At 54.4% G+C, this 15,696-nt stretch overlaps 2 protein-coding genes across 9 annotated transcripts in view; one reads left to right on the plus strand and one right to left on the minus strand.

Moving 5' to 3' along the window:
* Iqce (IQ motif containing E) overlaps positions 1-1,246 on the minus strand; it is a 53,751-nt gene extending 52,505 nt beyond the window's left edge. For all 7 annotated transcript variants that reach the window (XR_006853716.2, XR_006853717.2, XR_006853714.2 and 4 more), the window contains exon 1: positions 1,106-1,246. Coding sequence is in view for 3 of the 7 variants with exons in the window: in XM_046453804.2 (XP_046309760.1) it covers positions 1,106-1,219 (114 nt within the window). In the remaining 4 variants the exon portion in view is untranslated. The remainder of the gene's footprint in view (positions 1-1,105) is intronic.
* A 2,325-nt stretch (positions 1,247-3,571) lies between these two features.
* Brat1 (BRCA1 associated ATM activator 1) lies at positions 3,572-15,308 on the plus strand. 2 transcript variants are annotated; one of them, XM_046453819.2, is made up of 14 exons: positions 3,572-3,918; positions 4,710-4,851; positions 6,769-6,923; positions 8,544-8,691; positions 9,144-9,516; positions 9,815-9,934; positions 10,761-10,852; positions 11,105-11,223; positions 11,294-11,480; positions 11,675-11,748; positions 12,345-12,447; positions 12,589-12,687; positions 12,818-12,993; positions 13,375-15,308. In XM_046453819.2, exons 2-14 carry the CDS (start codon positions 4,725-4,727, stop codon positions 14,065-14,067), a joined length of 2,466 nt encoding a protein of 821 aa, XP_046309775.1. In that variant the 5' UTR covers positions 3,572-3,918; positions 4,710-4,724; the 3' UTR covers positions 14,068-15,308. The 2 variants fall into 2 exon arrangements, with proteins under 2 accessions (XP_046309775.1, XP_046309776.1); XM_046453820.2 differs by having other exon boundaries at positions 3,572-3,913.
* The last annotated feature ends 388 nt before the right edge of the window (positions 15,309-15,696 follow it).

Consider the following 15,696-nt stretch of genomic DNA (forward strand, 5'->3'; position numbering starts at 1 on the left):
CTCTGTGTGTACATGTTTGGGAAAAGATGCATCGGGAAAATATTAGAAGAAAATACACCAAATGTTAGCTGGTTTTCTGTAGGTGGCCAGATTACTGAACAACTTTCCAAATTTCCTATAAAGGGCATGAATAATTTTTGAAATCCAACTTAAGCAGTTCCTAAAGTTCAAGGAGGGAGGGTTGGTGATAAAGCTCAGTGGTAGAGCCTTTGCCTAGTGTGCATATGGCTCTGGGTTCCATCCTCAGCACCAAAAAAATAAATAAAAAATAAAAAAAGAAAGAAAAAGAAAATTGTAGAAGCAGTAACTTGAAGGCCCTGCAGACAGTCAGGCCCCCCAGATGATACAGGACCTGGGGTACCTAAGGGGTCAGCAGAAAGCCCAGCAGCACCAGACCCCATCTTTGGTGAGCTCTGCGCAGCCCTCCTCCGAGCTCTGCAGTAGGTGGAACCTTCCCTGGGTTTGACAGTGCCCTCGATGGAACGCCAATTGCTGTACATGGCTCAAGCCCAATTCCGAACCTCCTCTCCCCGACCCCACCTCGGGGCCTCTGCACCTGCTGAACTCGCGTCCTCTGTCTTTGCGAGCCGAGAGCCGGGACAGGAACCACATCTGGGACGCCCTCAGTTTTGGGAAAGATGCATCTTTTCCCAAAAAGAAGTCAACTGAGGCACTCTGCACCCTTCGGTAGGGTCTTGGTCGTACTTAGTAGGCTACTGCCTCATCCCGGGGACCCTCCACCCTGGGGGTAATGCAGCGCAGCCCCTCTTAGTCTCCAGCACGCGGGGTGCATCCATTCCGCCTGGAAGAAGGGTGGCCCACCTCCTCCTTCTCCTCCAGGAAGCCCTCCGACCGGGGGGCCAGCGGCTGCCCAGAGCTTCCTCCCTCGCCTGCAGTCGCCCAAAGCACTGGTGCGGGGCACTCCTCACCGGGGACCGCGGTCGCAGACTTGCAGCGCGCGGGAGGCGCAGTCCCTGAGGGCTCCCTGGAAGCGGCGGCTCGGCGGATGGGCGGGCGGGGCCGGGCAGAGGACTCGCGACGCGTGGGCCCCTGTGCGGTAACAATAGCCCGCTGCCCACCACCCCCGGAGGCCGCGCGCGCTTACCGTCTCAGAGGCCGCCTCCACCAGGCCCTGGCTCATGGCTGCAGCGCTGCCGGGCCGCCGCAGCACTCGGCACCGCGATCCAGGTCCGCGGCCAGCCAGGCCGCCCGCTGCCATGGCAACCGCGCCACGCCACGGGCCCCGGATGTGGCCCCGCCCGGTGAGCCGGGCGACCGTAAGCGAACGCGGAGGCGGCTGGCCGACCGGAAATGCTCCCGGAGTTGCTGGCTCAGCGCGGTGGAGCGCAGGCCCGCGAGGTGCAGAGCCGCGCTGGGCTTCGGCGTGCTTCCCGGCTGAAGTTCCACAGAGGCTTCGTGCCGCCCTTGCATCTCTCACCATAGGAAGAGCAAGCGGACGATTAATCAGGAATGCGTTTTTATCAAGTTAATGTGGAAAGACAGAGATGGCTTGTCCAGGCAGTCCCCAAGATGCTTAGGTTATTTGGGCTCCAACATTCATGTTATTAGCAAAGGGTGGTTTTCTGTCTCCACCCAGGCCTCCAAGGCCGGCTGTCCACATCTTCTCCATGCCCTCTCCCTGCTCTATTTCTCCAGGATCTGACACTTATCTATAAGAACATGCAGTGTCTGGACTGGAAGCCGCTGGCAGTGGTTCTGTGTTCGCTCTCCGGAACAGGGTCTGGCAGGAAGCAGTTATCCAATATATAGAGACCTTTTATTTTATTTGTTTATTTATTTATTTATTTTTAAACAAATAGACATTTGATTCCAGCGAGTCCGATGACCTTGGCCTCTGCTTCAAGTGGAGCGTGAGAAAAGGGCTGTGGGGCTCAGTATGTGTTCAGTGTTGAGAAGAGTAACCTGCCCCATAGTGAGGATAGTGTGGCTCTGTTGTGATTTTATGATGGAGGGATGAACAAACAGGTATGCTTCACTGGTTGCTAGTTCTCTTGTTCTGGCCACCACCCCAAATTATGAGTCTGTGGTCCTTTTACCCCCTCAGTTTCCCCATATTTGTGTTTTCATTGGGGCCTCCCCTCAAGCAGGGTAGTCCAAGCTGGTTAGTGGTAGCAAGGTCAGAGTTTGGACACTCACTGTTGTCTTCTTGTCTGCAAAATGGCAATGATTCCAGGGATTTTTTTTTTTTTTGTATCAAAAGAGGAAACAAAATTTAGCACAGTGCCTGGCACATAGTTAGCACTCCTAAAAACAGAAGCTAACAGGTCTAACAGTCTTTGTAAAAACTTCCATTTGCACCAGGCATGGTGGCACATACCCATAATCCCAGCCAGCCTGGGTAATTTAGCAAGACCATATCTCTAAATTAAAAAAGGGTCTAGGAATGTAGCTCAGTAGCAAAGTGCCCTGGGTCCAATCCTCAGCATAGGGTGGGGAGCTTTACATTGCTTCCAGGAATTGATCACGATACACCAGTTTTTGTTTTGTTTTGTTTTTAATATTTATTTTTTAGTTGTAGTTGGACACATTACCTTTATTTTATTTATTTTTATGTGGTGCTGAGGATCGAACCCAGGGCCTCACATGTGCTAGGTGATCACTCTCCTCTGAGCCACAACCCCAGCACCGGGGTTTTGTTGCCCTCACTCCTGGGGCTTCCCAATGTCCTGCCCTTCTCATTTAATGATAAATACAGTGTATGTCTATGATCTTTTCTCTATGGTTCTGAACACCAAAAACTTCTGAAAACTTTTCATAATTCATTCGATAGCAACACCTGTCCTAACCTCACCTTGGAAGGAAAACTGAGCCAAAATGTGAATAGTACCCATCCTCCGGGGCTACTATTAAGCACAGCACCTAGCGCAATGCTATTCTACGTTTTACTTTCTCCAGGGGTACCCAATTAGGTAATATCCGTACTCTAGTAGGATCTCATTTGGAGTTGGGTGTGGGAGGAGGGTCCCTGCAAGGGTCAAGGTAATTGTCCAAAGTGCTGTCCCCATCTAGTCAAAGTTGTTGCTGTTGTTGTTTTAATTATTTTTGTATGTATTTTTAGTTGTTGATGGACCTTTATTTTATTCATTTATTTATATGTGGCGCTGCGAATCAAACCCAGTGCCTCACACATCCTAGGCAAGCGCTCTGCCACTGAGCCACAGCCCTAGTCAAAAGTCTCACTTTTATCTTAACATCTATAGGAATTCTGCTTTCCATTTGTTAATATAAAACTAGTTTTCGCTTTAAAAGCTTGCTGCAAAGCTGATGCCAAGGGAACAGGAACCTTGTTTACCCCCCCCCCGCCCCCCCCCCCCCCCCCCCCCCCGGGCTTGACAGTCTCTGGTACACACAGGAAGACCCAGTTCTGAGACCTGAAAGCCAAATGACCAATGATTTTGGCTACTGAACCAAAGCGCCACTTCCCGGCACATGCTCCGCTCCTCCCGCGGGGCGCAAAGGCGCGGGCTGGACGAGCCGGGATCCGCCCCCAGAGCCTGAGCCTGCCCAGGGCCCGCCCCCAGAGCCTGAGCCTGCCCCCTTCTCCGGAGCCCGCCTCGGGCTCGCTGCGTCCACCGAGGCTGAGGCATATACCACCGAGCGCCCCGGTGGGGGGGACAGATCCGAGCAGCAAGTTCGGTGCGAGCCTTGCCCCCGTTTCGCTCAGCTTGAACTGGCTCCGCCAAATCTCAGCCCTTTGGGAGACAGGAGCGGCCTCCTGGGAAGCTGTCACGGGTCCCCACGCCTACCGCCCCACCCTCCCTTTCCTCCGGCCCGGCAAGTGGCACAGTCTGAAGGCCGGCCCCGGCGGCGTGGGGCGGGGCCTGCGCCGACGTGGGGCGGGGCCCGGGCGGCGTGGAGGAGGGGCTTGCGTCGGTGCTCGGAGCTCGAGCGGGTGAGGTGCGCGCGGGGCCTGGGTCACGGCAGCCGGCGGGCGGGATCTGAGCGAGCCGAGGGCGGCTCCGGGCGCGGCGTGCGTGGGCCTGGACTCGGTCCCCGCGCGCCCGTGGCGTCCAAACTTGGCCCTTTGCGGCTGACGCCCGCAGCGGAGCCACAGCAGGCATGCAGAAGCGGGCCTCCAGCCCAAAACCGAGTCGGTCGCGGGAGGGCGCCTCTTATCCGGACTCAGCCTGGCAGGGGACTGACTGACGAGCACCCCAGTCCAGGCCCAAAGACACCCGGGTCACCTCCCGGGCAGGAGACGCAAATTCACACTTTGGTCTTAGGGGGACAAACACACTGTCCCTTCTGCACACCGCTGTTGGATTGTCATTTATTACCGCTGACCCAGAGGGGACAGACCCTGTGATGCCAGGATAGACGTTCCCCTATACACGTGGTTGATTATAGAACTCCCAGCCTCCTTTGACTCTGGCCCACTTGCAATTAGCTCAGCATGAATTTGTGTCCCCTGTCCCACCGCAACCAAAGTTAAAAGTCAGTGAGCACCAAAGACCTTGTGGTTTAGGTCAGTCTTATATCCCGGCACTGGCCCCCCCAGGACTCAGGGCTCTGCAGTCCTTTCAACGTCTGGGCCTTCCCAGACTGAGCTTGATATTTATCTGTACAGCTTAGAGCTCCAGTCTGAGTTGAAAGTTCTGGGGCCTCTTCCAACTCCTAGCAGGCTTCATAGGCTGCCCATGATTAGGAATCTGGAGCCAGGCATGAGGTTCCTCATGTTTCCTTTGCAGGGACCCTTGAGGATCATGGACCCTGAATGCTCCCATCTCCTCCCAGCTCTCTGTGCTGTTCTGGAAGATCCCAGGCAGCCAGTGGCAGATGACACTTGTTTGGAGAAGCTGCTGGATTGGTTTAAAACAGTGACAGAGGCAGGTAAGATAATGGTGCTGCTGTTGGCTGTTGGCCAAAGGCCAGAGGATGGTGCAGATCATGGGATAAGGTGCCTGGGGTTCTCCTGGCTATCTGGAATCTTTCTTTCACTTCCTAGAGACTCTCCAGGAAGCTGACTGGGGACAACCCAGGCTGAGGTCTAAGGCACCAGCCTGAGAATCTGAGTTTGAAATTCTTAGCATATCCCTGTTCAGATCACACTAGTTGTTTGAAGAGAGCATGGACAAACTATTTTGTTGTTTTCATTGCATTTTGACTTTTTAAAAAATTTTAAATTTTTATTTATTTTTGGTACCAGGGATTGAACCTAGGAGGTTTTACCACTGAGCTACATCCCCAGCATCTCTCCCTCCACCCCCTTTTTTTGATTGAGACAGTCATTAAGTTGCTGAGGGTCTTACTAAATTGCTGATGTTGACCTTGAATTTACAACACTCCTGCCTCAGTCTACCGAGTTGCTGGAATTGCAGGCATGCACCACCATGTCCAACTTTTGTTTGTTTTAAGAAGTCAGATTTTTTTCTTTCTGATTATGAAAGTATAAGACTTGAAAAGTACAAAGAAATAAAGAGGAAAATTAAACCACTGTTGATATTGTATTTTCTTTAGTCTTTGCTAGTTTTAAAGTGTTTAATTTAGCTGGGGGTGGTGATGCACACCTGTAATCCCAGTGACTCTGGAGGTAGGAGGAGCACAAGTTTGAAGCCAGCCTGGGCAACTTAGGGACAACCTGACTCAAATATAAAAAAGATTGGAGCATATAGCTCAGTGGTAGAGCACCCCTGGATTCAGTCCCCAGTACTTTCAACCCCTGCCCCCAACCCACCAAATTGTCTGATGGGAATCTGTACAGACAGTTAAAGGAGCTCACTTTGGCTTTGGATCCGCTTTCCTCCATGTTATTATCTAGCACTTTAGCTTCTTATTTCAGAATCCTTTAATAATGATTTATTTTTAGTTTTTTTTTTTTTTTTGGTGCTGGGGATTGAACCCATGGCCTTATGCATGCAAGGCAAACACTCTACCAACTGAGCTGTATCCCCAGCCCTACAATTTTTAGTTTTTTAAAAATAAATCATACAGCTTAATTTTTTTTTTTTTACAGCTTAATTTTTAATAAACTTTATTTTGGGAAGTATTTTTAGTTTTGCGCTCGTTCAGTGCTTCTTGGGGCTCACCCACGTGCCTATTGGTTGTTTCTGGCTCCCTCCTCTTCTCTCTGCTCTCTTTCCTGTGACAAACTGAAGGCAGCTCTTTGGTAGTCCTTCCCGCACCCCCCACCCCTGGATACTCCCAGCCCTTGATATAAAACGTCTTCCCCACCCCACCGGTACTTTTGGATCCTGTAGTTATGACTCTGAATCTGGGGACAAGGGTCTATTCCATTGTACTTGTTTGCATGGAACATTGTCCATTTCAGACAAAAGTAATCTTTTGGGAGATAAAAATTCGTCTTGCTTCAATTTATCTTTTTTTTTCCCTCCTCCCTGTGGTACTGGGGATTGAACCCAGGAGTGCTCTACCCCTGAACAAAGTTCTCAGCCCTTTTTATTTTGAGACAGGATCTTGCTAAGTTCCCCCAAATGACCTCAAACATGTGATCCTCCTGCCTCAGCCTCCTGAGCAGCTGGGATTACAGGTGTGAGATACCATGCCCTGCTCACATATCTTCCTCATATTCATGGGAATAGAACATGTTTTCAGGGTTCTTGCCACATGTGCTTCTTTGAGGTGTTGGCTCCCTGCTTTCCCCATTAACAAAGTTAGAAGACATTTATTGCAAATATTCCTTTCCAATTGGACTGCTCAGTTCAGCATCCTGAGGAAAAGAGTTTGGAGTCAAATCTGGGGTGGTAACCTGTGTCCCTGATGACCACAAAGTTATGCCTGTCCCCACAGAGTCCAGCCTCCTGCTGCTGCAGGAGAACCCCTGCCTGGTAGAGCTCCTGTCCCATGTTCTGAGACCGCAGGACGTGAGCCCCAGAGTCCTCTCCTTTGCCCTGCGCCTTGCTGGGACATTTGCGGCCCAGGAAGATTGCTTCCAGTACCTTCAGGTGAGCTTGGGCCTGCCTGTGTGTCTTGTGGAGATCCCAGAGGCCATCTCAATCCCCACCTCTCAGAGGCTGGCCCTTCTCTGGTGTCTTTACCCCTGGTGTCATTCCTCTTGAAAAAATTCACCAGGAATATTGGGGCTCAGGAGGGGATGTTTTGGAATCAGGCAGAACTGGGATTGGCTCTCAGCTGTGAACTGCTGCATGCCTTGCCAAGTTCCTAAGCCCCCAGCTCCTTCCCATCTCAGAAGAGACTTAGGCCTGTCTCAGAGGGTGCTGTGGAGATTCCATGAGATGACAGAGGCTGCACCTGCAGACCCTGGCTGATGAATGAGTGGGTAGTGAGAGCGTCTGCATGCGAGAGGCGCGAGGGTGGCCCGCTCGGTGGCAGATGCCTGACACCAGCCTCCTGGCACTTCAGATTCCCACGAGGGCATATAAATACTCTTGTCCCCTGTGCCAAGAGTCCTGGGGACATTGTGCCTTTTGGGAGTCACTCGGAGAAAGAGGCATATAACCTCATAAGATTAGGTTGCCTTTCATGAAAGGCTGCTGACTGCCCTCCAGTCTCTGGGAGCTGGTTCCCTGTGTGCAGGGTCAAGGCACACACCTGTTTGTTGCAGGCCCTCAGTTGAGGGTGCACCTTGGGCCTGAGTGGAGTCCTAACATGGCCATGGCTGCACAGTGGTGAGGGACACTATGCTGGAGTTGAATTTAGAGAAGGATCCAGAGACATCATTGGCAGGGTTTCCACCTGTTGCACAGTCAGAAACATGTCCTGAGGCCCCTCCGTCCCTCCCCTGGCACCTATGATGAGTGAAGGATTTCCCGCCCCAGCAGGGCAGGCAGCAGCTGGTTGGGAAGCCCCAGGCTTGGGTGGGCATGGCTGACAGCCATTCTGTAGTGGGACCAGGGGCTCACCAGGGGACACCCTTGGTGAGTCAGCATCAGGTCTTCTCTGCAAGCTACTGAGATCCAGGGTGGCAGGACTCTTGTTGCGTGGACAGGAGATGTAGAACAGTGTGCTGGGGTACACAGGAAGGTCCATGGCAGGTGGCAGTTCAGCAGGGACCTAGTCAACTTTGTGGAAGCAAGACTGGGATCCTGGGCTGGCAGGGTTTGAATGGGTGCAGGAGTGGCCCAAACTGGGATTAGCCTGATTTACCAGGTGCTGGGGCATTCCGAAGGTCTAAAAATGACAGGGTGCAGGACCCCAGAGAAGGAGGTGAGGGGAGATTCTGGAGCTTGGCAGGCTACAGGAAGCGTCAGGGGTTCCGGAGCCCTGAAGGTCATGGTGAGGGGCAGACCTTTGAAGATGATCTCCTGGTGCTGTCTTGGGGGTGTGATGTCTCAAGAGGAGTAATAGGAGAGAGACCTTAGTTGAAATCCTTTTCTTCCTTCCCCTGAAGCCCTCACTCCACAGAGGTGGAGCTGGCTGTGCTGGGGCCCCACTTGCTGGCCCCAGGAGCCGTCCACCTGTCCTGGAAGCACAGCTTGTTGGCAGCTGGTATAAAGTGCCCCATGACACTGCCTCATCCGGTCCTGCAAAACAGAAAGCCCATCTCCTGTCTGCCCTGAATTCCCAGAAACCTGCCGGGCACCCACTCCTTTTTTGCTTCCCAGCAGGGGGAGTTGCTGCTGGGGCTCTTTGGGGAGACGGGAATCCTGGGCTGGGCAGCCTGGAATGTCCCCACCGTGCGCAGTGGCTGGATCCAGGGCCTGAGGGCCCTGGCACGGCACCCCAGCGCCCTGCACTTCCTGGCTGACAGTGGTAAGTGTAGCCTGCCCTACCGGTCCCACCTGCAGGGCCTTGGCATGCCCCAGTGGGGGGCCCCAGGGAGCCCTTGCACCTCACTGAGCCTGGCCTTTTTACTTTGGGAGTGGTGGTGGCCCAGGGTTGCTGCCTTGAGCACTCGCGGTAGCCGCAGGGGTGTTCATGCCCTTGGCTCCTAGGCCAGCCCCCAGGAGCCAGTCTTTGAAACTAATTAGAAATAATGAGGAGCCTCTGTGGGTTTGAACCTGGGTAGATGGCACTCTCACCCCTAGGACTACAGTCCCAGTCCTGTCTTGCTTTTGAGTGGGGCAGTGGTTTGGGGCTGGAAGGGCCTCCTGGTGCTTGCATGACTCAGGCTCTTTTTCCTGGGGCTCTGAAGTATGTAATAAAAGTTGTTCTCTGCCCTCCACATTTGGATTGACCCCCGTTTCCTCCCCTCAACTCCCCAGGTGCAGTTGACACCGTCTTCTCCCTGCAGGGAGATCCAAGCCTATTTGTGGCTTCGGCCGCCAGTCAGCTCCTGGTGCACATCCTGGCTTTGTCCATGCGAGGTGAAGCTGTGGAGCGCTGCAGCCCACAGGGCAGTGCCTGGCCTGCATGTGCCCAGAAGATCGTGAGCCACGTGGAAGAGTCCTTGCGCTCCACAGATACCCCACAGGTCACTCAAGCCCTGAACGTCCTGACCACTACCTTTGGACGCTGCCACAGTCCCTGGACAGAGGTTCTCTGGGATCAGCTGAGTCCCCTCGTGGCCTGCCTGCTTGAAAGAGACCCTGTTCCAGCTGGACACTCACTCGTTGACCTCCTCCTCAGTGTGGCCCGGTCAGGTCCCTGGGACATGGCTGGTGGGGGATCTGGTGTGGGAGGTGGGTGCCCTAGGAAGTCTTGGAATAGCTGCTACACCTGAGAGTCGTCATTGGCAGCCAGAGATAGAGTTGCCCCCCCACCCACCCAGAATGCTGTCTTGAAGGGAGCACCCCTGGGGAGGGTCTTGACACCTTCACCCCTGAGAGCTACAGGGTCTGGGCACCTCCAGCCAGGGTCTATGGCAGTCCTGAATGGGTGTCATGGGGCTTGAGAGGATGGAGGAGTGATTTTCTCTCTCTGGGGTCCTCTGCAGTTCTCCTGTGTTCAGTTCTACAGACTGTGGCCTGTGGGAGACGGTGGCTCAGACTCTGAGCCGTCTGAGCCCCACTCAAGCTGGACCTCTGGCCTTAGGAACACTGAAACTCCAGCACTGGTACGATCAGCATTGCTTTGTGCTAAGCAGGGGCACTGGGAGCTGGGCAGAGAAGACAAGAGGGTGGTGCTCGTGGTCAGGGAACCTTGGGAGCCAGGGAGAGCAGCAGGCCTGGCAGGGCATCATGGGGGCAGGGGCAGGCATTGGTGCAGCTGATGGCAGCTGTGCTTTCTTTAGCAACAGAAGAATGATTTCAAACAAGAGCTTTAGAAGATCCTCAGATGAAGCTGATTCTGAGAGCTGCTGTATTGGGGGCAATGAGCTCAAAGAGCCCCGTGGGGGTACACCACAGAGTGGGCCAGGTATTAGAGAGGAAAAGGGTGTGGAAAACTTTCTAATATCCCCAGTGGGCTTATATGGGGGATGCTGATGGGCATAGCACCCTCCCAGAAGGGCTAGGAGTGTGAGGGCCTGGGGTCTGATGTCTGGATGGTCAGGAAAGAAAACGGACAAGAGCGTAGATGCAGGCATTTTGCACTCTAGAAGCTGCGAACGTAGCTTCCTCTCTAGGTTGGGCAGGCCCTAAGAAAGGTCATCTCCAGTCACTGCATGCAAGGTGGAGCACACCTGGGCACTGCCATCCAAAGGCAGGGACTCCCTGTTACCCTGACCAGACACAGCGTGTCTGAAACCCAGTGGTTGCTCCTGAGGATGCCAGGGCCAAACCTTGTGCGTCTTGGTCAGGATTGACCCTGACCTCCATCTGTGGAGTCCCCTGGTTAGTGACCTGAAAAAAGGCTGGTTCTCAGGCTGTGCCAAGCCTCCACTTTGTGCTGATTTGCTCTGGAGCCAGGGCAGCAGCCTTTACTGGGTCCTCTGTCTCTAGTCCACAGGCACTGAGGACTCAGGCCTTTGGAGTCCTCCTCCAGCCCCTGGCCTGTGTCCTGAAAGCCACCATTCAAACCCCTGGGTCTCCAGGTATGTATGCTTTGTGGTGTGGAGAGGGGGGAACCTGTGCCCTGGGCAGGTCCAGGGTTAAGGGAAGGATGATGATCAGCAGGTACCCAGCTCCCGCAAGCCCAGTTTTGCTCATATGCTGGCCTCCTACCATGTGAAGGTGACCAGGGAGTGGGCCCGCATCCCTGGACGAGCTGCAGCTCTGAACCTGGGCCCTGGCTTCTGCTTTGGGCAGTGATCACTTCAGGGAGCTGTTCCTGGTTTGGCCTGCAGGCTTGCTGGATGGGACTGTGGGCGGCTCCCTGACCGTGGATGCACTCCTGTCCTCCAAGTCGGCCTGTGCGGGGCTCCTGTGCCAGACTCTGGCTCACCTGGAGGAGCTGCAGCCACTGGTATGTGTGACCCTGGGCTTATAGGCAGCAGGACTCGTGGTCTCTGCTGACACTTTCTTTTTCCCTGCAGCCCCAGCGCCCCTCACCCTGGCCCCAGGCACCCCTTCTAGAAGCTGTAGTGATCATACTGCGACTTTGCAATGGCTCAGCTGCCCCCAGCTCCAGTGTAGGGGGCCGCCTCTGTGGGACCCTGGCTGGCTGCCTCCGGGTCCAGCGAGCAGCCCTTGACTTCCTGGGGACACTGTCTCAGGGAACAAGTGAGTGACATTGTGTCCTCTGCACGCGTTTCCTCTCTGCTCAGTCTTGAGGGAGCTGCCGAGGCCCTGCGCAGCCCCTGCTCAGCTGTCCCCTGCTCTACCAAGGCTTGGGTTTGCCTGCTCCCTGGAGTGGGTGGGAGATGTGGCTCCTGGGGCAGGAGTTGGGGTGACTCACCCATTCGTATCTGTCTTAGGCCCCCAGGAGTTGGTGCCACAGGTGTTTGCCGTCCTCCTGGAGTACCTCGAGAGCCCTGACTCCAGCCCCACGGTACAGGGACTGGTTCTGGGAGGCAGGCAGAGCTAGTGCGCCCTCCCCATGCAGGCCTCTTGGAATGGGGCCTTTGCATGGGCCTGCAGAGCTGCTGCTCTGGGCAGGGCTGCGTGGGGTTTGGGCCCAGGACATGGTGTTGGTGAAGCTTAAATGTGAGGGGGCCCTTAGGGCATGGTGAGCCAGGGGGATGGTCCAGGCTTTCTGTAGGGAATTCTTTCTGAGAAAAGGGAATTGAGCCAAGATGGCCCTTATGCTTAGGGTTCAAATTCTTAGAAGTGTATCCATTTTCTTGAGGCACAGATTTAGAGTCATGTGCCATTGGACACAGTGGGCAGATTTGGAGGCCGGGTTGGGGGTTCTTGGGGCTTTAAGGGAAAGGTACCCTGGATAGTTTGTCCTGGCTTGATAGAGAAACCCCATTACCCCAGGCAGGACTCCAGGTGAGGGCTGCCCTCCTGTCCCTCTCGGTCCGGGAAGCTTGTCCTGGCTTCCACACTGGGCTTCTGCCTCCCGGCAGGGGCAGCTTGGTGCAGGCTGGTGGGCGGTGGCTCCCCCCTGCTGCCCTGCAGCCTGCCCTGCCCTGCCTGCTCTAGGTTCTGAAGAAGGCCTTCCAGGCCACGCTCGGGTGGCTCCTGAGCTCACCCAAGACCCCCGGCTGCTCTGATTTTGGCCCCCACATCCCGCTGTTCCTCGGAGGTAACCCCAGCCCCCCGCAGGGATACCCTGAGCCAAGAGTTTCAGGGTGGAGGCATCCGGGGGTTGGGCAGGAAGGTCCATCTGGCTCAAGGGCAGGGTGAATGGCACTGGAGTCCACTCTGACCACCCTTCCTGCCCCAGAGCTGTTCCCCGTGCTACAGAAGCGCCTGTGCAGCCCCTGCTGGGAGGTGAGGGACTCGGCCCTGGAGTTCTTCACGAATCTGAGCAGACACTGGGGAGGTGAGTACATGGTGGAAAGAAGGCCCTTGTGTCCACTGGCTCTGGTACTCTGACCACATAGGCTGCCTTCTGGAGATGAGAGGCGGGAATCAGCCCATGGTCACCACTGCTGTGGGTGTTTGTTCCCCAGGGCAGGCCGACTTCAGAAAAGCACTCCTCTCTTCAGAGGCACCCACGCTCACCCAGCAGCTTCTCCGAGACCCTGAGAGTTACGTCCGAGCAAGCGCAGTGACCGCCATGGCTCAGCTCTCTAGCCAGGGCCTACAGGCCACCCTCGCCAGCCCTGAGCACCCAGAGACCGAGCAGGTAGGAGGCAGTGGGTTCCTCTGCTGTGTGCCCATGCTGTGCAGCCATTGGTAGTTGTGTGCGTGTCCAGCGGTGTGTAGCCAGCTGGCCAGGTCTGTAGCAGCTGCTTCTGGGGACAGTGCTGGCAGGAACAGCCATGAGGAGCCGGGAACAGCTGGGCATGGCACCCACATTCTTCCCAGCACCTCTGCCTCTTAGACCCCCTCTCCCAGATGAGCAAATGACAGATGAGCTGAAGGGCAGTGTGTACCAGGGCCTGTCACGTGAGGGAGCCAGAGCAGCATGTGGCCTGAGCCTGTGTTCCCAGACTGGAGCCCTGGCTTCCTGCTGTGTCCCCAGCACTGCCCTCCTCAGGCCGTGTCTCCTGCCCTCTGCCTGCAGGGCCTGCTCAAGGAGTTCCTGCACATTCTGTCTGCAGACTCCGAGGGCTTCCCACGGAGGGCGGTCGTGCAGGTCTTCACCCAGTGGCTGAGGGATGGCCATGCTGAGGTCGCTCGGGACACGGAGCAGTTTGTGGCTACTGTGCTCCAGGTGGTGAGCCAGGACCTGGACTGGGAGGTGCGGGTGCAGGGCCTGGAGCTGGCGCAGGTGTTCCTGGCCCAGAAGTTGGGACAGCCTGCCCATTGTCCCTATGCAGTGGGCCTGCCTGAGGGCCCCTCACCTGGCCTGCGCCCTGAGGTGCTGCGGAACCTCTGCCAGCCTTGGCTCCTTGAGTTTGCCTTTCGTGCCTTGTTTGACTGTGACAGACCCGTAGCCCAGAAAGCCTGTGACCTCCTCCTCTTCCTGAGAGACAAGACTGCTCCCTGTGCTGGCATGCAGGAAACTGGGGACAACCCCTGCCTGGACTCTGTGGAGGCTATTCTGCAGAGGTGGCAGGCGGGTGAGCAGGGCCAGTCCCTGGGGGACCCAGAGCCTGAGGCCATGCTGGCTGTCCTGAGGTCCATAGATCTGGAGGGCCTTCAGGGCAGGCTGGCCGAGAGCAGTGACCACGTGGAAAAGAGCCCACAGTCCCTCCTGCAAGACATGCTGGCCACGGTGGGAGTGCTGGAGGAGAACGAGGCTGACTGCTACTGAGGCCGTGCCAGCTCCTCCACAGGCCCTGCGTCCCAGTGCTGCAGCCAGGCTGCTGGGAGGGACTCTCCAGGAAACTGACCAAAACCCCCACATTCTGATGTGTTATTTTAAAAGTGGCTTATTTTCTACTCAAGTAGAACTAAAGTCTTTAATCCACTTCAGGGTGATTTTGTACTTGGTATAAGACAGGGCTGGGTTTCCTTCCTTACCTGGTTGACAGTTTCCCACCTGTGTTCGAAGGGAGCTCCCTCCCCAGCAGGCCTGTCTCCCCAGCAGGCTGCACTCTTGGCCGCCCTTATGGGTGAGGGCTTGTTTCTGGGCCCTCTGCTGTCCCTGGTCTGTTTGTCTGTTGTGGCCACTCCAGCTCCACAGTAGCCCCTGAAGTCGGGCAGCATGATTTCCATCAACTTTCATTTTTCTTTCTCAAAGTCGCTTTTCCATTTGGGGTCTTTTGTGACTTCACATGAATGTTACTGTTGCTCTTTCTATTTCTGTGAAAAGTGCCACTGGGCTTTTGGTTGCAACTGCCCTGGGTCCGTAGGCCACTTTGGGGAGTGTAGCCATTTTAACACCACAAGTGATTCCGCCCTGAGCCCAGGACCTTTTCCCCTGTGTTTGTGTCTTTAGCTCCTTCCTCTGTCTTCCTGTCTTCAGTGTTCAAAGTTTTCACTCTGTAGTTACATTTATTCCTAAGTAATGTTGTTGTTGTTGTTTTTGGTGCTATACAAATGGGACCATTTTCTTCTTCAGGTGGTTCACCTTTAGCTGATGGTTGTATGTCGTCTTTTGTATCTTGAAACTTCACTGAATTTGTTTACTTAACCATGTTTTGGTGCAGTCTTCAGGGCTCTCTGCATACGAGATCATGTCATCGGCAAACAGATGATGATTTTCTTCCTCCCCCTCTGATTTGATACCCGTTGTTTCTTTTTCTTGCCTAATCTCTCGGCCACGGACTTCCAGCCCTGCTGGGGAAATGGCGAGTGGGCTCCCTGGTCTTGTTCCTGATCTTAGAGGAAAAGTGTCACTGATGAGTCTCATGTTGGCTGTGCTCGTCACTCGTGGTCTTTATGAAGTTGAGGTACATATCTTCTGTGCCTAGTTTGTTGAGTGTTTTCATCATGAACTACGTTGAGTGCTTTTCTGCCTCTATCAAAATGGTCATGTGATTTTATTCCTCTGTTAATGTGAACCATCCTTGTACCCCAGAAATAAATTCCATCTGATCATGGTGAATGAGACTTTCAATGTGTTACTGAATTCTGTTTGCTGATACTTGTTTGAGAATTTTTTTTTTTTTAATTTTTGAGAATTTTGTTCATCAGGAATGTTGGCCTATAATTTTCTTTCTTAGGGCATCCTTAGCTGACTTTGTTATGAGGGTAAAGCAGGCCTTGTAAAATGAGTTGGGAACCATAACACTTTCGGAAGAAAACATAGGAATATAGTTCCTTGACTCTGGTCTTGGCAAAGATTTTCTTAAGATATAACACCAAAACTAAAAATGAACAAAACCCAAGACAGGTGCTGTGGCACATCCCAGTGACTTGGGAGGCTGAGGCAAGAGGATCACAAGTCAGAGGCCAGCCTCAGCAGTGAGGCTTTAAGCAACTTAGCAAGATCTTATCT

This window comes from Marmota monax, unplaced genomic scaffold, assembly GCF_021218885.2.
Source record: "Marmota monax isolate L192 unplaced genomic scaffold, Marmota_monax_Labrador192_F-V1.1 WCK01_AAM20220418_F8-fsc00338, whole genome shotgun sequence".
Taxonomy (NCBI): Eukaryota; Metazoa; Chordata; class Mammalia; order Rodentia; family Sciuridae; genus Marmota; species Marmota monax.

Bases quoted from the DNA above. Each gene is read 5' to 3' on its own strand.
- Brat1 (XM_046453819.2), top strand. From the start codon at position 4,725: ATGGACCCTGAATGCTCCCATCTCCTCCCAGCTCTCTGTGCTGTTCTG. The intron at 9,517-9,814 runs GTCAGGTCCCTG...GGTCCTCTGCAG, and splicing joins CTCCTCCTCAGTGTGGCCCG to TTCTCCTGTGTTCAGTTCTA. The intron at 10,853-11,104 runs GTATGTATGCTT...TTTGGCCTGCAG, and splicing joins TCAAACCCCTGGGTCTCCAG to GCTTGCTGGATGGGACTGTG.